Source organism: Anarhichas minor, unplaced genomic scaffold, assembly GCF_050575085.1.
Source record: "Anarhichas minor isolate MPS153535 unplaced genomic scaffold, ASM5057508v1 ptg000042l, whole genome shotgun sequence".
NCBI lineage: Eukaryota > Metazoa > Chordata > Actinopteri > Perciformes > Anarhichadidae > Anarhichas > Anarhichas minor.
Window position 1 is genome coordinate 6,597,850 of NW_027466488.1, and position 23,797 is coordinate 6,621,646.

At 40.6% G+C, this 23,797-nt stretch overlaps 1 protein-coding gene across 1 annotated transcript; it reads left to right on the forward strand.

The window, feature by feature from the left end:
• Positions 1 to 78: 78 nt before the first annotated feature.
• On the forward strand, positions 79 to 23,403 carry cnsta (consortin, connexin sorting protein a). Its single transcript, XM_076110180.1, has 13 exons — positions 79 to 209; positions 3,684 to 3,772; positions 3,861 to 4,259; positions 5,892 to 6,544; positions 9,315 to 9,345; positions 10,363 to 10,449; positions 11,095 to 11,176; positions 12,998 to 13,019; positions 13,252 to 13,318; positions 14,275 to 14,855; positions 15,305 to 15,517; positions 20,256 to 20,409; positions 20,625 to 23,403. The coding sequence occupies exons 2-13, from the start codon at positions 3,760 to 3,762 to the stop codon at positions 20,831 to 20,833; spliced, it is 2,511 nt and encodes an 836-aa protein (XP_075966295.1). The 5' UTR covers positions 79 to 209; positions 3,684 to 3,759; the 3' UTR covers positions 20,834 to 23,403.
• Positions 23,404 to 23,797: the final 394 nt, after the last annotated feature.

The window sequence follows — 23,797 nt, forward strand, 5'->3', positions numbered from 1 at the left end:
AGTATTGTGAATACATATTCCTGCCTGTCCACGTACGTACTGACAGTATAGGAACAGAAGATGGCGACCGTGCACCTTGTGTCTACCAACAGCACCGATGCAGGCCTGATGACAGCAACGACCCCTGACAGTCGGTAACACCTACATTCATTAACATCACAGCAGCTGGTGATGCGCGATCCTTTACAATTCAACCAGCCTGTTCAGCCGTAAGTACCGCTTTACTGTTTTGGGTCTCAAAAGTTGTTTAGGTTTTTTGCTAATGATTCGAAAGCTATCGCATTTACCTAAAGCAAGCTGAGGTGTAACGTTGTATTTTAAAGGTCTTGTGGACAGATGTGTGTCTGCATTGCTCGGCTAGCTCACGTCAGTTAGCTAGCAGCAACTGATCTGTCGCCGTAGCGTTATGTATCGCTGTTTAGTTATGAATGGATAGGCATCAACTTCGGCTGTTGCTAATCAAACGTTTTCAATTTGATGAAGCAGTTCAAGCCTGTCAAAAGCGTGAAATCAACACTACGCGTGAGCCGTAACGATAGCGACCGAGCTAATCTCCTGTAACGTAAAGCATTTTACTATTAACGTAACGTTTCAATTCTAGCTTGTTTACCAACCATAGGTTGATTAAAGTTAACGCTAGCTAGCTAGTAACCAGTTTACGGAATCTGTGTCATGGTTGCAATTGCTGTCACTTGTCTGCGTTTTAACATTGGATCTTCATCTATCGTTAACGCTAAATAAACATGGGGATAATGTTAAGACAAACCGTTTGTTCCTGAACCGGTTAGTCACTAACGTTACACATGTGAACTGGTTAGCTACAGCTAACGTTAGAGACTTAATTGCTGGCCTAAACTGGTAACTTGGCCAACAACAATGCCCCACCTCTTTGAATGGCAATTGGGTGCAATTTACTGCATATATTTTACGTCTCATTTGCTAACTTGCTGGATTTTTTTTAGTTTGTTTAGCTTATTTGTAAAACGTCTTAACGTTAAAACATAAGACAATTAGTGGCAGTTGATGCCACGTTGTTTTTTTTTAGCTCTGCTCGCTGTCTCAAGTGTCTGTAGTGGCCTCTCACAGGACAGGATCTGTTTCCTCCACATTGTGTTTGTCCTTATGGCTAAAGTCCCACTCTGTTTGTCCCTTCTTCTGTCTTTCATTATTCATGGTCCCCTGTGGAGCAGGGTGCAGACATAAAGAGGAGAGGATGGATGGTTGGATGGACAGATGGCTCTGAGGGAGCGAGACATTCAGGGAAACTGTACTGTAAACAAAAAGATACATCTCACAAAGCATTAGAAAGATGACCGGTACAGTAACAGCCATATGTGTAAACTGCAGGTCGTCGTTGCATAAGTCTCAATGTCACAGTTGTTTGTCACAGGCTGGGACCATTTTACCCTCCAGAGGGACATTAAGAGCTTGGAGTAAGAAGACTGCAAGACAGCCTCTCATACAATACTTCCATTAGTATCTCAAAGCCTATGATTATGTCATCTCATAGGTTCTCTCCTCCCTCTGGAGATAGCAGTCCTCAGTGCTGATTGTCCCTAAGAGTATTAATAATAATGTGCACACAGGTAATCAGAGTTGTGCTCGTTGAGTTTGTCCTTTGTAGATGTTTTGGTTGAGTGTTACAGAGGGAAATACAGGCTTACAGGAAGAACAATTAGCTTAGTGCTGCGGGAAACCAGGACAGCGATATTCCTCTGAGATAGGCTTTCATTAGCCTGGAATGGATGTGGGTATTTGTGGAGGTTTTGGAGTCAAAATATCACCAACGTTAGTAAAACAGTTGGATGTGTGAAGGAGTGTTGGCCATGGATCCGGTCATGCATATTGTAACCAGGGATAAGGGGACACGGTCAGTGCTATGACACAGGCATCTGTGTGTGTATTATAGGTCTATTAGTAGATTTTTGTTTTTCATTTGAAAACATAAAAATAAACTGCTTCATGTGTATGTGAAAGTCTAGAAATCTCAAATTGATGGTCTACTAGTTATACAGTGCGTGCTGTTAATGGTTGTCTCACTGACCTGAACACAGGTTGTATGTATTGGGCAGTCTAGGTATCCAGAGGTTGAATCTGTTTTTCTGTTAAATTTCTTGCTGACTTAACTGTGAACATAAGTAAGGCAGTAAAGTAAAAAAAAAAGCATGCTATTGCACAATACTGATTTGTGCTGTACGCTGATTTACCAGTTTGACAACCTCCTGCAACCCATTGGAACCGCCCTGCAATAAATCCTATCTTTGAGAATCTTATACTTTTCACTGTGTCAGGAAAAATGTTGATTTAACCTATAAGCATTTCTGAGGCCGTAGCTTGTAGAGTTGTTGTTCTGCATTGCACTGTATAGAGTGCTGCAGGGATGATGCATTTTTATAGGCCTTCCCAGAAGATAGCATCGCACTGGTTACCTCAACAGAAAGCCCATGGAATCTTTCCATTGGCTTTTGGATTAGTGCACAGAATAAGATCTGTGGCAAACACAGGTTCATGATACTTAAACGTTTTGTTCAGCGAGATCATCTCTACAAATTAACACAAATTTTATTAAGTTTGAACTTTAAATGCAAACCCTAGAAGTAAAAATATAACGTTAGGCTAGAAACAAACTAGACCACGGTCGCGTGACTTCACGTCACCCCCACTGAGCTAAAGCAGCACTAGTGTTTGTAGTAATAATGTTTAGCAGTCCTATGTCCTTGTTAGCAATTGCCTTTTTTAAGACTTGTGGGATCATTTGCTGACGTATTTTCTTTAGTAGAGCAAAACATTAAAATCTCTTCAGTTTATGTGAACCACGGACCTTATTTTAGGCATCCAGACAGAAACCCATTGACTTTGAAACAAAGAAACAACTGCTGGATCAGGCTAATTCATCTTCAGGGTTTAGGACTCATTCCTATCGTAGTTCATAGTATTCTGTCTTCCTACTATATGTAAATAGAAATGGACAATATAATTTATTGCATCTCATAACTTTACCACTTGTCTCCCTTCGGTATTTACCAGTTCTTCTGTATTCTTGGTTCACATTGTACATTGTCACTGTTCTTGCTCTTCCCATATCATAGTTATTTCTCTCTCTCTCTCTCTCTCTCTCTCTCTCCTTTCCTCTCACTATCTTGCTCTCTGTGTTCAATGTTTAGGGGGTCTGTAAAAGGTTTTTGTATTGAAAAACTTAATTGTTTTAAGAAGATTATGGAAACTTACATCCTTACAATTTGACATTTAAATGTCCCTTCGAGATTTATTCTTGTGAGCAAATAGATGCTGACTGGTATTGTTCTTCACAGATAAGTTGCAGGACACTACTTTGCTTTAGATGGGGAGGAAAACTAATATTAACAAATGTCATCTCTTTCAGCCACACCGTACAGTGGCGTCTTAAAGGTTCAGAACTTGTACAGAGTTTTCAGTTGTTTTCTATATAATGCATTGTCAGGTTTGTATCTGAAGTGTTAGTGATCAATACATTTGTAGTATTATACTACATGGAGTTGGTAGGACTGCTACATTTATACAACTAAACTTGCTAAACTTGTTTTGTGTTCCTCCCTTTCACTCTCTCCCGTTCCTCTGAGTGTAGATTGACTTCCTCTGTCTTTCTCATACTTTCCGTCATTGAAATGTTCCTGTCTTTTGTCTCATTCTCTTTATCTCTGCAGGCTTGAAGACGGGCTTGTTTAGTAGCCGGCGCAGACCCTCATGCTCAGAGCTCAACCGTTGTGAGGGGGGTGCCAGATGGATCATGGTGGTGAGTGTTTTAAATAACACAACGTATAGGCTCAACATGTTTAAGTACACCAATTGACATTTCACCTGATTCTTTATTTTATCTCCAGGTCAGCTTGAGAGGGAGGACAGAGCAATGTCACAGGTTCAGGTGGGCGGGGCCAACCTCTGTGATAACCTTCCCAATCCTGACACTCTCGCTGCCCAAACACGAAATCTCAACGAGACTAACGCGCTCGCACAGACTCAAAGCCTCGCTCCTCCACACAAGGAAAAGGGAGGAGGGCTCACCCAAAAAACCTCTGTCAACAACAATGGGAAGGAGGAGGAGGAGCACGGAAAGGAGGGATACACAGGAAGAGGCGGAGAGGAGGATGAAGAAGAAGAAGAAGACATTGATGAGGTGATGAAGGGAGACGAAGAGGAGGAAGAATCAGAGGAATCAAGCTGTCTAATTCGCTGCCAGTCTCCCGACACTCCAATGACTGATTCCTCCTATTCAGAGACAGGTCGGGAACATACACGCATGAAAGACATACACTTTCACACACACAACTGTTGATGGCCATTTGGGGGCAGCAGAAGACCACAACAAGCTAACAGATGCACAGAGCAGAGTTGCACAATCATTTTCAAGGATTGTCATTGGGAGCGACCCCTTTCATATAACACGTAGATTCATTGTCGGTGTAAAGAATAATCTAGTAGAGGACAGAAAACACACACCGTAACAGAAGTTAGGCCACATTTATGATAATGAACATCCAATTCCAACACTACAGCCAAAAACATGTTAAACTTACAAATGTGATAGTTGTAGTCACACATTTTGATTTTTTTTAGTTTTTGCTTAAAGGAACAGTGCGTAACATTTACGGGGATTTATTGGCAGGTATTGAATATAATATTCATAACTATTTTTTAATCGGTTTATAATCACCTGAAGCTAAGTCCGCCATGTTTCTACGGCAGCCCAGAGAGGACAATGACTCTAGCGAGAGCCTTTCGCATTTTACGTTATCTGAAGGTAACGTTCCAAAATCCGGTATTAAACAGGCCACTTTGCTAAATAATTAAAGATCTTAGTATTGATAAGCACCAATGTTACTGGTTATTGTGTTATTAGTACTTTTTCATGTTTTGGTGTAATTTATTATCACGCTGCAGCTCGCATCTGCTCTACCTTCTCTGTCGAGCTGAGCTCCTCCAAGTACACACACACACACACACGTACATCGACAAAAACAGGCACAAAGCGTGAGCTGGTCGAGTGAACCAGGTGACGTGAAGGATACGCTTGTTATGCAATAAATACTGACCGATGTCGACGTCCTTCATTTTACCATCCCCAGTCACTTACAGAGAGTATTCATTTAATTGCACAAAGATTGTGAAACTTTACTCGGTTGCGCTCTGTGGTTTCTAGAGCTCTATTCCATCAAAAGAAAGATATTGGCTTAGCTTAGTTTAGTATTAGCTAACCACTCGAATCACTATACAAACAAGCACTAAAACACTAGATAAAAAAATCAAAGCACTCACTGCCAAGTTCTAAAAAAATATCAGCTTTTAAGTTGAGATGGATAAAGTCATCCATACCTTAGCTTCGGTGACACTTAGCTTATACACACAGAAGAACCAACACTAATCCTGTCACCTGGGGGTCTATAAGAGGAGATCGCACTATTGTGTTACCGAAGAGTGCCTTTAGCCAGTCAGCCTGGTCTGTCAGAGGTTCATCAGACAACTAAACATTACAATCCTGCTTTTTTGCAGTTTAATTCTATATGTATATATGTCACTACTACTTTTTTTTGTGTCCTTTTCAAACTTTGAGATGGCATGTCCTGTTTTTGTTGTTGCTCTGATGGGGACTACAGATGAAAAATTACCTTTTGGCAAGTTTGGCTGCATTTCATACTATATTTATTAATTCAACTTAATCTTCTGAATGTTTTCTCAAATATAACCATCAGTATTGTATTGTAACAGTCCCTCACACACCTGTGTCTTCAGGAGCTTTAGACAGCTGTTTTGGATTCATGCTGTTTTGGATTCATGCTGTTTCAGCACGTTCACTGTGTCATAGTTATTCTTTCTTTCTTCTCTCTGTTTGGCGTTGTCTTTCTTTTCCTCTGTAGGCAGTCTGTTGGAGACTCCGTATCCTTTCAGCCCTGGGACCAGTCCAGAGCCCACATCCCCTGTCATTCCAGTGGTCAGTCCAGACACTGCATATCCCGCCAGTCAAGTGGAAGTGAGCCCGATTGATGTCAAAGTGGACTCTCATAACACTGACTTAGTTGCCTCCAACACAGGTTCCGTTACACAGGGACCCACCTTCACCACAGGGCCTATAGATTCTACTACTGGGCCTACAGGTATCACAGAAGCCACAGACAAGATAGCAAAAAATACTGACTTCACTGCAGGACATCTTACCTCATCCACAGACTCTGTCTTCAACTATGGGCCCACATGCGCAAGAGGGTTTCCCTCAACAGCAGAGACATTTACAGGGCCTGCTTGCACCGCGACGCTCAACACTTCCATTGCTTCCACTCCTATGAGTGCAACAGCAAACACCCCAGGGCCCACGACTACTGGTACAGAATCCACTACCACCACAGGACCTATAACCTCGATTTTGGAACACATTACCTCCACTCCAGTGCCCACTTGTTTTTCAGTCTCCACCTGCGCCGCAGGGCCTCTTCCAAGCCCCGCCCTGCTGGAGTCTCTGGAGGAGTTGGCACAAAGAGGAGATGACACTCACCTTCCACAGTACCTTCACCAGGTAACTCTTCTTGTCTTACTTCTGGCATAGTATGTCAGATACTACAAGCTGTGTATCACCACCAATCCTGGCAGTCACTCACCTTAACAATTACTTCAGTCTTTAACGGTTTCTTTTTGTATTTATTTTCATATCATTTTAGTCTCTATATTTTGCTCTCACACTAGTTATTAAATCACTGTTATCCACTCAACCCAATAATCGGAATGACACTTTGTACCCTAAGGCATGGGTGACTTCAGCGTCTATACATAAACACATTCCTGCACACATGAGCTACATCCACACTACATAAAAAAACATACACTCTCAGTCTTCCCCTCTCACACACAGACCTGCGTGACTGGACATGTATGTTATAGGGTGTGTGAATATTTCTGTCAGTTTGATTTACAAATGCTTCCACCAGGCACACCTGAGCTATGCTTTCTTACAAGCAAACGGGTTGTGTGTGTGTATATGAGAGGCAATTTCTCCACACACACACACACTTTTTTGTCTCTTCACAAAATGAAAATAAAATGAGTCCTTTTAGCTTTTTAAGGAAAATGTACTTTTCACTTCTTTATAGAAAAAGAGTACGTAGGTCGACAACAGGTCTAATCTTACCCAACCATCGAAAGCAATTACAGTGGAAATCTCTTTCAGTGATCTCATATGCCTTTATCAAACTAAGCACTATTATAACCATTTATTTTTCTTTATTTTTCTTTAATTCCGCCTCAAATTAAATCCCTGTACTGTGTATAATTCAAATACACTATGATACAGTACTGTACATGAAATATAGCTTACTTTTGTTCAGATTATAATTTGTCCATAGCCTTAAGATGCATCGTCCTGTAACATCAGAACTGTAAATAGGCTAGTAAGCCGCAGCATTTAGTGCATTTCTAAATTTTTAAAAGGCATTAAAATAGACCGTATGAAATCAATGTGGAGAGTAAAATAACAAAAATCAAACGACAGTAGTTTTAATTTTTTTCCCCATATGTTGTCATGAATAAAAAGACCAAAGTTTACACTGAAAGCGGACTAATTGATTACAGTAAGTGAATTATATAAACAGCAGTTGGGTTCCACGCACACATCACCTCTGATGATGAACAGATTTGTGCATGCTGCTGTTTTTTTCAATCTTGAATCTTAAAATCTGACTGTCCTTCTTTTCGATGTGGGAGCTTTATCATGGTTTTTATTTGTCATTGTACGACAGGGTTGCACAACGAAATTTAGATTCTAATCACAATTTGCTACATAGGAAAGAAGACAAACAACAATAACATATATATTCTATAACGTGGGTGGAGGATACATTTAGGAGTCTCAAAGCCAGAGGAAAGAAGCTGTTTTGAAGTGTGATACTTCAGTATCTCTTTCCAGAGGGCAGCATGGTGAACAGGTTGTGGCTGGGGTGGTTATTGTCTTTTAATATCTCCTTAGCTCTTCGCAGGCTCCTCACCGATGCTCAGTAGACGGTTGCTAATGATGTTCTGGGCGGTTTTAATCACCCGCTGTAGAGCCTTCCTGTCCTGTGCCGTACACACCCCATACCAGTTTGTAATGTACAAGAACTTGGCACGATTTTGCCTTCTTAAGTATTCCTAAGAAATGCAGCCGTTTATGAGCTTTCTTCACCAGGATGGAGATGTATGATGACCATTGTTTGTGATGTTGATTCTTAGGAACTTAAAGCTGCTAACTTGCTCCACCTCAACTCTATTAATGTAGACAGGGGTTTGCGTCTTCGCCAACTTTTTTCTAAAATCAACAATCAGCTCCTTGGCATTTTTACTGACACGGAGCAGTAGATTGTTCTCTGAGCACCGCTGCAAGGTTGTCGATTTCCTCTCTATATGAAGTCTCATTGTTGGGACGAATGAGGACAAATTCTAAACTCTTTCCAACTTTGTTTCTGAGCCGCGTCAGTAGAGTTACCTATAGAGGTCATTCAGTCGTCACCGCCCCTCTCTTCATTAGAAATGCAAGAGCCTTCCCTACTCTACTCCTCTTCTCTCTCTCTCTCTCTCTCTCTCTCTCTCTCTCTCTCTTTTGCTCGCGCTCGCTCTCTCTTTCTCTTTCTCTCTCTTGCTCTCTCTTGCTCACTCTCTTTTGCTCGCTCTCTCTTTCTCTTTCTCTCTCTTTCTCTCTCTTGCTCTCTCTCTCTCGCTCTCTCTCTTGCTCTCTCTCTCTCGCTCTCTCTCTCGTTCTCTTGCTCTCTCTCCCTCTCTCTCTCTCTTGCACTCTCTCTCTCTTGCACTCTCTCTCTCTCTCTTGCTCTCTCTCTCTCTCTTGCTCCCTCTCTCTCTCTTGCACTCTCTCTCTCTCTCTTGCTCTCTCTCTCTCTCTCACACACTTCTCTTGTTCTGAGATCAGCTGAGCAGCATGAAAGCGACACTTGCTGAGGAGAGGTAGAGTGTCATAGTCTCTCGTTTTTTTTGTATCTTGCTACGTGTCTTGCTTTTCACTCTCACTCTGTCTCTCCTAAATGCTAGGGACAGTTATTGCTGTGTTAGTGCGGTGTTTCTATGCTCTATATTGGTGTTTTTTCTACCTGTTGTCTTGTACTTTGGCAGATCAGATTTTGGTTTTATCTTGTGTCTGAGTCAAGAATCACTCTACCTGAGGAATAGTTTCAGTCTGGTTTGACAACCTTGTTTTCCTGATAGCGTCTGTGACATAACTGATTTGACAAAAGCATGAAAAAAAAGATTTTAGAGTATGCACTTTATTAAAGATGTAATGTCTCTCTCTCTCGCTCTCTCTGCAGATTGCCGAGGCCTTTGTCCTTCACAAAGACTGTATCCTTAGTATTATGTTGGTGTGTGTATCTGTGTGTATTGGATTTGGTCACAAACTGTGCTAACCTCGCTGTTTTTAATTATGCATTTTTCTTTGACTACTTGTCTGTTTTCTCATCTGTATTATTTCACACACTGAAGTAAGAGCCTGAGGATTTGGAGTGACTTAAAGCTTCAGAGTTTACAGACGTGTGGTAAAAAAGAGAGCAATAGATAGAATAGACCGAGGAGAATAGAGTGGAAAGAAGCTGAAAAAGAAGGGGATAAGAGAAAACACTGATCAGAGAGAGAGAGAGAGAGAGAGAATAGATAAGGAGAACATGAAGAGGGGTGATTACAGAAGGTGAAACGGAGAGAGGAAAAGCACCAGTAGCTGATCTGGCTCATGCAAAATGCTCACAAGGTAGAGAGGCAGACAGAAAGAAGACACACATACGGAGGGAAGATAGATATGTTGATCGTCTCTGTATAGTGCGTACACAACCTGAATTCTTTGCAGACGCACTCACAGAAAGAGACGCTCTTATACAAAATACACTCACACACTTAAAGTCAATAAAGATATAAGGGAGGAAGAAATACAAGAAAGCAAGCATGAAAAATAATTGGAGTTTTTGACAGATTTAATCAGAGGAAAGAGACACAGTGGAAGGGAAGAAACAAAAGAGTCAAAGAGAAGGGAGAGCTAGCTTAGCTATGTCATGCATGCATAGGGGGTTAGTTAGAGAGAGAGAGAGCATTTAGCCATGCCAAAGACGGATTGTGTTCTCGCTGCTCATATCCATAAACATGAGAGACTGCATCCTGGAGTGCTTTTCCCTTTATCTCTGGCCTCCCCCCAAACCCCCCCCCCCCCCCCCCCCCCCTCCTCCTGCCTCCCTAAAATAGTTTTTTTTTTTTTTAGAGTTGATGTTCTTTTTATTTTTTATTTTTTTTAAAGCAAACCGTACCCTGTAGGGCTTTTTGTACTCTGTGTGTGTGTTTGTATTTATGTTTCTCTTAACCTTTGATGTTCAGACCAGCGGGCATTATGGTGCATCCAGCTAGAGAGACTCTATCACCAGAGAGTATTGGACAACCTGAATGAACTACAAGAACAGTGGGGTAACATACCTGCACACCTGCATCGGATGCATGTATACACAATCTTAGTGTATAGTTTTGTAACAAAATACTTATTGTTGTATTTGTAAGATAAATGCATAATGGTAAAATTGTGTGTGTGTGTGTGTGTATATATATATATATATATATATATATATATATATATATATATATATATATATATATATATAATTTATTGGGATTTGGACGTCTCTAAAAATAGAAGGTAAAGACGAAGGTGTCTTACAGTAAGGAATCGGTGATATTCACATATCACAATGCAGTACATACAATCATTTGTAAAGTAAATAATTTGTGTACTAAATAACAGCTGCACATGGGCTTTACATGTTACTGAATATCATCCTTGTCATTGTATTTGCCCACATGCACAGCTATCGAGCACAAAACTACTCAACAATATACCTGCAGCCTCTGCGTCTCGTCCATTAGATCCCAATAATGTATATTTAATATTTAGTGATCATATAATTTAGATTCCATCAGGAAACATTCAGGATTATTGACCTATGTTGCATTTATAATTGTATTGCTTACAAGGGGGGCCTAGCTTTGAAAGGCTACCTCATAGTTGTAACAATGCTTTTAACTCCCTGTGTCTCTGTCTCTCTCCATGTCTCTCAGAGAGTCAGTCTAGAAGTTCTTTCTTCGACCTGGCAACCCAACATCTGGACACTCTAAAAAACATCTGCCGGACGCACAGTCGGTCAGTGTGTGTGTGTGTGTGTGTGTGTGTGTGTGTGAATGGCTCACAATACCATGTGCATTTGCACAGTAGTGCACGGAAAATTTGAGGTGTGCATATAATTCTCAGCTCTACATGCATCGGTGCACACAACTGTTACGCATTGTCCGTGAGACTCATTCTATTGACACTTTTCACACACTCTCCCGGCACACGTTCATTTTGTCATGCGGTGAAAATTTATAAGAGGTCTCTGACGGCGCACAGACAGACGAGACAGAGCAGCACAGCGCAACGGCACCGTAAAACACTGCGATCAAGTGGACCATCCATTAGGAAAACCCGGCCAGCTGCTGGCTAGATTTTGTCTGTAGGAGCTGGAGCTGGATCCAAAAAGGTTGTAGGAAAACTCGTATTTCAGCAATATTTTCTCACATTTTATATACCAAATAAAACTATTAGTAAAGAAGTCCTAATGTGATAAAAATGTGTTGGCAGCAATGAATTTCTGTTCAAACTGTCCCTGACTATGACATAAGTAGTTCTGCTGTACATAACTGTAGTGGGAAAGTCAGCACAAATTACATTGTTACAGACTGAACATGTCTTCATTTGACTACTCTCATATATTAAATGAACAAGTTATTTTAGTGTACATGTTTGGGGAAAATTAATGGGAACATAAGCTCAATTTACATTACAATTTTCATAGTTTCCTCATATCTGAAGGAAGAATATGTAACACTGATGGCCACTGTTTTAAATGGATACTGCAGGCCAAATTCAAAAAATATTGGAGAGAGTTGTCTGTCTTCGCCCTTCTCCCCAGATTCAAAGCTCACGAGGGTTGCCAGGTAGAGGACACTGAACTGGGCAGAGCGCTAGACAAGCAAACTAAATTTGAACACATTCATATGACCGTGTCAAATTTGACGTGATTTCATTATCTGACTCCAAACTAACTTGAAAAGTCAGACCGCGGTGAAGGTGCCAAGAAAGAAGGACAAAAATAACCAAACTAAATGATGCAGTAAAACAACTTTTTTGGTGCTGGTAAGATAAAACAAAAACCACAAGAGGAGAGCAATATGTGCTTCATCTTGTTCGATTACTAAAAGGTTGGGGGACATATTTTAAAAACCACAAACCAGTCCAACATATTGGGAGTCAGAGTATAAGTGTATCAATATCAATATCAATGTGACGTGTGTCTGTTGTGGAGTGTGCTCATGCAAGTGTAACAAATTAGTCGAGGGAAGCCCACCTTGACATTTTTCAATATTTAATAAGAAGTGTCAGATAGACAACACACTTTCTCAAACCATACACACCTGCTTAATGTGTGTGTGTGTGTGTGTGTGTGTGTGTGTGTGTGTGTGTGTGTGTGTGTGTGTGTGTGTGTGTGTGTGTGTGTGTGTGTGTGTGTGTGTGTGTGTGTGTGTGTGTGTGTGTGTGTGTGTGTGTGTGTGTGTGTGTGTGTGTGTGTGTGTGTGTGTGTGTGTTTTTTTTTGCCTGACTGTCTATAAGCATGTATATCTTTGTGTGTGGTGAGCTCTACAGTGATAGTTTAAACATATGGCCCTCTGCTGCTGCTGCTGCACTTTCAGACATTTGAGCCATCACGCTGCTAAGGTTTCACTTCTCTTAACTCATGCACGCACAATCACACACACACACACACACACACACACGTGTTGTAGTAGCCAGGGAAATGTGTTCGAGCTAATATTAGGTTGAAAAGAGTAGAGCAGGGTCACCCATCTCTCACTTCTTCAAACCAAGAACAGACCTTCAATACGTTCACCATCTCACTCCGTCTCTCTCTCTCTCTTCTGTTCATAGACCAGGAGCCGGAGATGCTGTGGTAAGACATTCATCATTTTGGTGTGAATGTACATACATATAAGATGAAGGCAGAATGAATGTGTGTTTGCATTTCAAGTGACTCACTGATGTCTTGTTAAAATCTCTATTCTGTGTAAAGGGTGTACACTTGTTAGTTTAGTGTGCGTGTACCCAATTGGATACAATTTTAAATAATTACTAAACTGTAGTGTATGTACATGTACTACATATATTTATTTGTGTGTGTACAGTGTGCATCTCTGGACCTTTTGAGGCCTACGTTTGAAGAAGGTGGTGCACTGCCTTTGTGTACTTCAGGTGAGTGAGTAGGTGGATTAATGTCAAAGTAGGAAGTCCACTTACTGGCTTTACTTAGCTTCCAACCGAAAAGAGTCTTCGGCCGCATATCCTGATTTAAGTTGAACGTTTCAGAAACCGTTAGTAAGTGGACCTTAAATGAGCTCTATACGGAATTCAGAACTAATGTATGATTGAGGAATCTCCTCCATATGGCTCTAAACATTGGGATGGCTGATGGACTTGTTATCGGATCAAGAAAACTTGTACCTGTTCACTGGTGGTGCTGCTCTCCATACTGACTCAAGGGTCTCGCTAAAAGACAAAATAAACATGTTTTGTCAACACAATAGCATTGACACACTTCTGTATACTCTGATTATCACATATAATTTGACTTTAAGGGTGTACTTGACACTTCAGTGTTGCCCAGACTTACCTTGTTTACTTTGCTGGGTTCCACTCTAGACATACTGTCTGCTTTGTGTTTGTTTGTGTGCCACATGTAGCATTTGTGGACACCTTGCTGTGGTTTAATGTGTATTTTAAAAGTTTGCGGAAAGATTATTTTGCACCGTTGGCTGTGAGCCGCCGGCTCGCCGACACCATGTTGAGTCCGTTGACAGGCAGTCATCTCGGATCTTGCACCTTTAAGAAAATCTAAGACTGATACATACACAAGTTTCAAGAAATGAATACATGGAAAATGAGATGCAAGCAGCTCCCAATGCAATGTACACTTTTTAAGTGTAACTGCTGAAAAGATGTTTTTTAAGGTTTTATGTCGGTCTGTTGAGCCCCTTGGGTTTGTATTTGAGAGCAGTTCTCCCTGCATATAGCAATGAAATCACTGTCAATGTAGACCATTCATTGATGATTCTAGTGACATCAACTAGGAGAGGAAGGCCCACATGGACTAATGGCTTCAAAAACAACACACTCTCCTTTTCTACTCTCTGTGTCTCTTTTTCATCCAGTCCATCAGGTTGACGAAGGGATGGAGCAGAGAGCTCAAGACCCCTCGCGTTATCAGAGCAGCCATCCAGTGATCCCTTCCATTGATTTGACTGATGGGCTTTATTCCCCTGAGATTTCAGAAAAGGACAGACGGTCAGACCCACTCAGGGAAGTAGAGGGCAGGGTCTGTTTCCTTGGAGATCAGCTGACTGACAAGCACGGCAGCAACAGAGAGGGAGGAGTGGCAGAAGGAGGGGTAGAATACACCACTTCAGTCAGAGGAAATGGAGGACACCCCTCTACAGCTGGAGAAATAGTTCAGTCCAAACCCGCAGAGCAGCAGGGAGGAGATTTAGGTCCCACACAGGAAAAGGAGGCAAAAGGGGACGAAGAAGAGAGGGAGGTGGAGGAGGCAGCCGAGGCTTTGGAGATGGAAGATGAGGGAGAGGAGGAAGAAGAGGAGGAGAGGAAGAAGGAAAAAGACTCTGCTCTGTGTCACAAAGCTCTCCCAGTGGAGACTCTGACCAGTGGGGCAGATGTGGAGCAACAACAACTGCAACAGGAGGCCCTAGCTGAGGAGAAGCTACATGAGGAGAACCAGGTACATATCAGAATTTAGAAAGAAATGCAATAATGTTATAAAGTCTGTTATTTACGTTGACTGTGAGTTCCTAGTTTGTTTGTTTAGTTTGTTTGTTTTTCCTGAAATGACTTGCCAGTTAAAGTGTGTCAGGACCCGTATCCTAAATCATATTTGTTTTCTTCTGTTTATTAGGTTAGCATTGCTTCAGGCTTTTGAGCCATGATGGTTATTACAGCTCATGCTAACTACTTAGTTCCTCTATATGTTTTAAACCATTGTTGCTATTGCTAATAAATAAAATGTATCACTTCCTTAAAAACAACAACCGTCCCTTCATTTAACAGCTTTCACTAACATACGTAGCTTTTAATGGCTTCAATCCGAAATAGAGACCGACAAATTGTATTACTGTCTCCATTGCTCTATATTGTTATGCAATTTATAACTGCACTTCATTATCACTGCAGGAGAGCGCTAAAACCTGCCTGCACCAGGAGGCCCCCCTTCCTCAGGAGGCTCACATGCAGGAGCAGGAGCAGAGTGAAGAGGTGAAAGAGGAGGAAGACTATGAGGAGGAGGAAGAAGAGGAGGAGGAGTACGACGACGAAGTAGAGCAAGTTGACATCGTCAAAGAAGCTTCCTCACTGGACGACATGGCTAAACACATCACTGTAGAGCAGGTGTGTACACTATCATTCTTTGCTGTGGATGAGTAAGGGAGAGTAACCTTGTCAGACTTCTCATTTGTTTAGCAAGTTATGTTACATTGATTTAATGTGTTGGGTATTTTTGGCAGTCCTAATGGTATTACGTAGCCATTACCGGGAAACCTCAGACTACGGATTTGTTTTGTAGATATGCAGACATTTAAACCTTTTATACCGATAGAATTAGACATTTAGAGAAAAGTAGAGAACTGGTAATGTCACGCAATGTGTCATGCACCTGCAATTTTAGCATCAAGCAGGATTACTGTGTTATTAATCCAATAAAATAAACATTTTCTTTTCCTTTCGATTCGTTTTAACTTACTTTTGGGAATAAGTAACGGCCAGAGTGGCACTCAGTCGATGACTGTCGGCCTTTGGCAATGGACACCGGCCATCCCTAACGGGTTCCTCAATCAGGTTTAACATCTATATCTATTAAAGCTTCTATTTTACAGTAATTCAACATTGATTGTGTCATTGGTTGGCTTTTGCTCATGTACTGGTTTCTGACTAATTTTCATAGTTAAATCTCTGTGAAAGACGGGAAGAGGGAGAGACATCAATGATAGAGATGTTTACATGGAGCAGAGACGGAGAGAACTGAGGCACAATGGTAACCGGAGGAGTGGCCTGCTTTTATCAAAGACAGGATGCAGAGCAGCCAGGGAGATGTTTTTTAAGCAGTGGTACCTCTAGCTTTTGGACGTAGCAGGACATTTTGGGTTGGGATGGGTCTGCTGAATGTGCAGAACAGAAACGTATCAAATTATGAGGAAACTAACTATAAACTGGGTGCGTATTGTGTCTGGATGCATTTTTTACTACAGACTTAATAAGCTTTTAAAAATATTGGACTCATAGCACAAAGAAATTCTCACATCTGCTTCCAATTTAAAGGTTCATAAACTAAGTTTAGTCCCCAATATAGAAGTTAGTACTAATCTGTGATCAGTCATTCAGTTGTAACATTTGTTATTCAGCTCTGCACATGTTTTCAGATGACTTGATTTTGGACAAAATTGGTTGATAGTGTTTCTGTGTCAGGCAGCAGGTGGGTGACTACGTTATGACTACATGTTGTAAAGTTAAGCTGAAGTATTGCAAAATAAGACAAGCTCTCTGCCTGGCCTTGGTAGGTTACACTTTGTGCAAAGTTCATTTGCAATCGTTTGTATATTTTTTCAGCTCTTTTGCGTTGAGTGTGAAATGATGGTTGGAGGTCTAATATGCAACCTTTCTCATCCAGAAGCCGTGCCTGATACCGCATGACTATATACTGAGTGTATATATACTGAGTGTGTATATACTGAGTGTGTATATACTGAGTGTGTATATACTGAGTGTGTATATACTGAGTGTGTATATACTGAGTGTGTATATACTGAGTGTGTATATACTGACTGTGTATATACTGACTGTGTATATATCAGGGGTCACTAATAGGCAGACCGCGGTCCGGACCCAGACCCTGTCCTATCCGGGCCCGGACGTATAACTGATGGATAATTGAGAATTATACATTTTGGCGGAGCGCTTCTATTTTAACCTGCGCAGCTTTTCTAGCCTTTACGGCTCTCGGTCAGCAGTCCAGGAAACGCACCGACCAATTAGGCTACACGAGTTGTAAATCATCTCACGTGATGCTACTCAGCCAATCGAATATGTGTATTCCAAAATGCATCGTGAGTCGTGAGACGGGGAGAGAGAGAGCAGTGGGAGAGGCAGTTTCACACGGCGAGTGGACCTCGAAAACAGAGCTTTTAACAAAGAATGGACGGACTCTTATTTGTTCATTCTTCCTGCTGGCGCTACTAAACCACTCTGCCTCATGTGTTCAGATACTAAATATTATCAGATATTAAACGCACCGATGTGTAACGCCACCACGAGACCAAACATAACTCTTTTGAGCAAACACTCCAGTCTGAACTGAGGGCAAGATGCTGAGATGTGTAGAGATAGTTTATTATAAAGTTGACTGAGACTGTTATGATGTGAAATGGATTTAACAAAACAGAAGAAATAAGTTAACTCCAGCCAAACTCTTTCCTTTTTCATTTTCATTCATTTTTCTAAAATCAAGCACTTTCTTTTAAGATGCATGATTTTCAAAAGTTCTCTTTTGTGTATTTTATTTTTAGATGGAGACCTTATTTTACTTGAAATGAGAAAACATTTATTTATGTATTTCTATGTATTATTTATAATCCATCCAGTTAAATTTGAAAACTGAGAATAATAATTGTTAAAATATAAGTGATGTGTACTTTCTTTATTTGATTTGGCAGTTGTTGACTACACACATACGTTGTTACTATATACATGGCACTAAATAGCGCAAATTAGATATTATTGTAATGATCCGGACCTTTGCACGAGGAGATTTTCTCAATCTGCACCTTTTGGAGTTTTAATTGAATACTCCTGTGGTAGACCTTCACGTCAACAGAAGTTCACATCCCAGCATAACTAAGATGGGTTGGGAGCCCCCCAGGAAGCCTGACCACAATCGAATGAAATAAAATGAAATATCGTTATAAGAAATTAGCGCCATGCTACGTTGTCAGAGTGAAATCTGACGGTCTGCCTCAGAGCTGTCCAGGTGTCTTCTGTGGAGTTGTTGAAAACAGCAGGGACAGGTTTAATTCAATTCAATTTATTTTTGTATAGCCCAAAATCACGAATCACAAATTTGCCTCAGAGGGCTTTACAATCTGTACACATCCTCTGTCCCAGGACCCTCACATCGGAACAGGAAAAACTCCCCCAAACACCCCCTTTAACAGGGAGAAAAGAGGGAGAGACCTTAGGGAGAGCAACAGAGGAGGGATCCCTCTCCCAGGATGGACAGAAGTGCAACAGATGTGAACAGAATGAACAACATTTACAGAGTTACAACACATTCAGTGCATATGACAGAACCACGGCAGGAGGCAAGACCAGGGTCCAGGTATCACCAGGATCCATGGAAACCTGTGAGGAGAGAAAGCACAGAGACTCCGGTGAATAAGCAAAGTTAGTAATGAGCATTATTGGTGATAAAAATAGTAATGTGAGTAATTATAAAAAAGATATTAACAGTGGGAGTCAGCAGGGCCATGGCAGGAGGAAGGTCCAGGGTCCAGGGTCCAGTGGTCCAGGGTCCAGTCTACCATTGTGAGGAGATGTGTAAAACCACAGGATGGGGGCAAAGTTCCTACCAAGTCCACATTCACGTGATCGAACCGAGAACTGTGCTAATGGGGTCTTTGTGTGAAGGTGCACCTTGGAGCGCTGGCACACCACACAAGTTCCTTCTTTTTAGAATTCTTTTATGAATTCACTATTTGCTAGTCCAGCGTTCACCATGTTTTCCATGGTGCAGTTTTCACAAAACTCCACACATTATGAGCCATTAGCAGTAATGAAGTAACACTATATTACAAAAACAAATGTGTCTATTGCTTTGCAGATTGCAGATATTTTAAATCATACATGCAACAAGTCGCAACAAAAGTTTAAGCTGTTGCAAGTAACTCCACAAATGATCCGTTTAACATTGTTAAGCAAATTCATATTTAAATGCTAATATAGTGCATCCCGTGTACTGTGTGGTACTATAGCCACACCCAAATCTCACCTGCACCTGAGTTTGGGAATTAGTCAGTTGATGGATTTAAGACCTTAAAACGGTTTTGAACTGAATTATTTGGTGGATAATAGTTAAGACAAATAATAATAAGTCTTTCTATTAATTATTTTTTGTTTACGTGACACCTTTCACTGCTCTGATTGGAAGGAGAGATTACACAATTTGCATTTTACTGCTATGACTTTTTACGATGTACTATACTATCACGTTTTTATGACTTTTTTGAGATAATATACTCTGACTTTATTCGACATGCTATACTACTTATAGAGACGTATTTATGACTGAGAGGAATAGAGCTGAAACAAGTGGTTTCAATAACCACGGATAAAGTCCCTGCACACAAATGTCTCTTTAGAAGATAAGAATATAATATTGTGGCTTTTTTGGGTGACACGACTTCACACCTGAATGAACTGAATTTAAAGCTGCAGGTCAATTCAGTACTTTATTTTAAGATGCACCATTTTTAAAAGCTTTCTGTTATGTCACTTATTCTTTAATCCAGTCCATATTTTAATTTCTTTAAATTCATGTATTTGATTATTAATTATAATTCATCCAGTTCAATTTGAAAACTGACAAATATTGTTGAGATATTATTCAATTGCACTTTCTATCATTTATTTGACAGCCAGTTGTTGACTACATACAGACGGTAATACAACTGTTCGGCTACTTCAATACATATGGTACTAAATCACTGCGCAAGTTAGACATTATTGTGATGTTCCGGACCTTTGCGTGTGGAAATTCTCTCGAAGTGGACCTCGGTGAATTTTAATTGAATACCCCTGGTATATATCCAACAGCGAATCTGTTGGAGGGAGTGTTGATAGTGAGATTTAAAGTTGAATATGGCTGACTGCGAGACATACTGACACCTGGTGGACATGGCTGGTGAAGTGCACCCTTTATAAAACACATACACTACGTTTGTGTATGAAGATGAAAAGACGGATCAAACTGTATTTTTGAATAAATTAGAGGGAAGAAGAGATTCTGCTATGTGGATGTATGTGTCTATGCATTCTAACATCTCATTGTTTGTTTGTTGTTGTTGTTTTTGATTGTCAGATATCCCCTGCTTCTGGCCTTGTCTCCATATTGAAGAAGCGGCGCGTTTGTGTGGACAACATGAGTGTGTCTGCCAGCTCTGAGACCCGACCTGACGAACTCCCTGCCAAAAGACGTGTCCGCTTCAAAGTCCCTGATGATGGCTATGAGCAGGGTGTGTTTGTGTGTTTATTGCCTACGAGTCAGAGATTCGTATCTCTCCATAAACATGGAACATGAACTAATGTATTGACTCATTATAAGTGAGCTAATTTGCGACAACGTTATTGTCAAAAATAGTAGATGAATTTCTCTAGTCTTTACTATTAATCTAATGCTCTTTAACTTCCATCCAACTACATCTCTCCCTCTGCCTCTCTTTCTCTGTAGATGTCGGCGGTGGAGACTCCTGCCTGCTTCTCTTCCTGCTTTGTCTGGTTACTGTAGTGATCAGTGTCGGTGGCACCGCTCTGTACTGTGCCCTGGGAGATGCCCACTCCTCAGTCTGTCAGGACTTCTCCAGAAATGCAGACTTCTACGTTGGCCAGATACAGAGCGGGATAACTCGAATCCAACATTGGTTTGCTCCCGGCTCATAGCGGCATGCAGTTTGTCAACATTGTGGAGCCACTGGCCTTACTGTTTATCACTGTAGGCTCCGGCAGTCCCTGCTACTTCCTGGGACAATGTTCCATGAGGTAATGGTGCCGGGCAGCTACTACAGTCCCTGCCGCTATGTGGAGCAAGTGGCTATTATGCTGCCTAATTGGCTAAACAGTTTTATCAGATGCGGTTGGCATTTGTAAGCCTGCTCTACTGCATTTTTAATGCTCTTTGAATCCAATCCCAGGGTTCATTGAGCCTAAAAGTCATAGGTCAGATGTCCTTTACAACACTAGTTTGAAAGGGAAAGTAGAACAGAGAGAGAGAAAGAGGATAACTGGAGAATGGAGACTGTATAATAGCAGAGGAAGAAGTGACCCACACTTCGCTCTACCCTCTCCAGATTAAATAGGTTATAAATTCTCAATGTGACACTCAAGTGTCCTGTTGAACTAGCTGAGCGCTGTCTCCGCACACATGTTCACCGTCAGCCAGTGAAGCTTCTAAAGTCACTGGCAGATAAATCCCCCGTGACTGGATACAAGCTCTCACTGACTTTTCTGAGACTCGACTCCCTAATTTAAGAATAAGAACTAAATAATAAAGGCTGTAAAAAAAGAAAAACGGAAGTATAATGTATAGTTTGTTAACTGGGGGGGGCACAGAGATGCTCTCTACACACACTGCACACATGGGTAGTGGCTCAATGGGGATTTTACAAACTGCTGCAACTACTAGTGTTGCTTTTATTGTTGACTTTTTAAAATCACAAATGAAATTTTACAATGAATATACCATTCTGTGGTTTTCTACTTGGAATGAACTCATTATGTCTTAATCAACCTTTGAATGAATGTTTGGAGTATAATGTTAAACTTCGCTTTGTGTCACTTGTGGGGCATTTGTGTATTATCCGAATTTGACACGAGTGTCGCTGCCCTTTTCTGTACAACTTTTTGCAGTGAGCTGACATGGCTGCCACTGGAGACTAAAAAGTCCAAACTACCCCTTTATGGTGTTCAATGAGGTAGACGTAGCTTTGTGTAGCATATGCAAAATGTACAGGAACACAGTGCACCTCTGTTGATATTGTCAGAAGAATGTTTAACATGTTGCACATACGACTGGTACGATTTAAAAAAAAAAGATATTGCAATATTTCTACAGGAGTTGTTGGGTTGGTTCTGGACTAAACGTAGACTTTACATGATTAGATTAAAAACTAAATATATTCATATCCACAAACTGTTTTCAGGTTCATCGTGAAAAGTTCATGCCAATGAACATCAGTTATGCACAGATAACCTGGAACAGAAAATACTCAACTCTTAAGCGGGTCTGGCTAAGTATGGAATATTTCTGTGAAAAAAAGATACATGAGAATTGTACAATTAGTTTAGGAACCAATACTTATTCAGTGTGCTCTATATCAGTACGGGCCTTGATGTCGATGGGATCATTTGAAGCTCTGTCTGCCTGTGTGTTTGCTGTTCTTGGGGATTGTGGGCGTCACCCTCAGTGTGTGATAGTCGGTGTTTACCCCTTTTTGTTTTTTCCAAGAAAATTCTTTGCCACCACCTGGTCTCCTTAAAGACTCATTTGCCATTTCTGTTTAAACGTGTGTAATGTGTTACGTCTGCGGAGTCCTGGTTTGATGGAGAAATAAGTACTTTTTGTGGGTGAAGAACTGATTTCCTAATGAGACGGAGAAAAGACTGTCCTAGAAAGAGGCTAACACTTTGTCCATGAAACCAATACTTTATTCTCACATCAGTGCTTTAACTCTTATTTCTAGTCATTTGAAAGCAAACTACTTGGGTTGTTTTACTGCTTAAACTCACTTTTTTGCCTCCTCAGGCATCCATACTTTATATGTGTCATTTCAACATGTTGCAATGTTTGTTGTCCTGTTGATTATCTTTCCTTTGGATGCCATGAAACCACATATCTCACAAAGGTCTTAATTGTCAGGATGTAAAGACAAAAAACTAATTTAAAGAGGAGAGATTCAAGTGTCTTAATTATGCATTTATAATAGTTTAAGATGAAACCATGTTGTCTTTCTCTCATGGTGTGTCACTTACAAAACAAAAACCTGAGCGTTTGTTTGAGATATGAGGTCTCCCGGGATGTAATGTGTAGTAGATTGATTCTTGTTTTTATTTGCACATGTCGTCTGGCTGGTTCAGATGACCGTCACTCAGAAAACCTCATATTTAATCTTCTAGATGATTTTAATAATTTATAATACGAGGGATGTCTAGTGCAGGTGGTTAAGAACAAAAGGGTGCATTTGTTTTCTGTGCTTTGTGATTATTGTCGTTATACATCGGATAGCTTTTTCATCTTGTTTCATCATTGTTTTGACAGAGAATTGAATTTCCTTTTCTATAATCTAACTCCTCTGAATAACAACATCTGGGTTGTTTATTTTTCATAAATTTTTAGTAATCAATAATCAGTTAAAATATTCATGACTCATCTAAATGTAAGCGTTGGATATATTTTCATTTGTTTGCCCAATTGTTTTTTAAAGAACATTCAGAAATGAATGAATATAAAGTCATGTTCTTTGTGTATGAATCAGTACTATGTACCACTATTATGAGCCTGAAGAAAGGTGTTTTATGAATAGTTTGATGAACTCTTTCTCTTTGTTCTTAAAGATTGTAATAAGGAGATGAGTTTTATTTATTTTCTTCCCTGTTATGTCTCCCGTTAAAGCCATTGAAAAAAAGTTGTTTGCGAGTCTCCAATCTGTCTGTTCTGCAACAATACTGGTATCGTATTCAGACATTTTGAACTTTATGTGAAAACTAGTAGCAATACATTTAGTTGGGATGACATAATTTCGCAGAAAAGACTCATGCCTTACGAACAGTAGCCGAGTTGATTTGCTGTGACCACTTTCATGGTTTTCAAGTTTGATCTTCAGAGAAAAAAAATCCCTTTTATGTACA

Bases quoted from the DNA above. Each gene is read 5' to 3' on its own strand.
- cnsta (XM_076110180.1), top strand. The intron at 9,346-10,362 runs GTATCCTTAGTA...TTTGATGTTCAG, and splicing joins CTTTGTCCTTCACAAAGACT to ACCAGCGGGCATTATGGTGC. The intron at 13,020-13,251 runs GTAAGACATTCA...GTGTGTGTACAG, and splicing joins CAGGAGCCGGAGATGCTGTG to TGTGCATCTCTGGACCTTTT.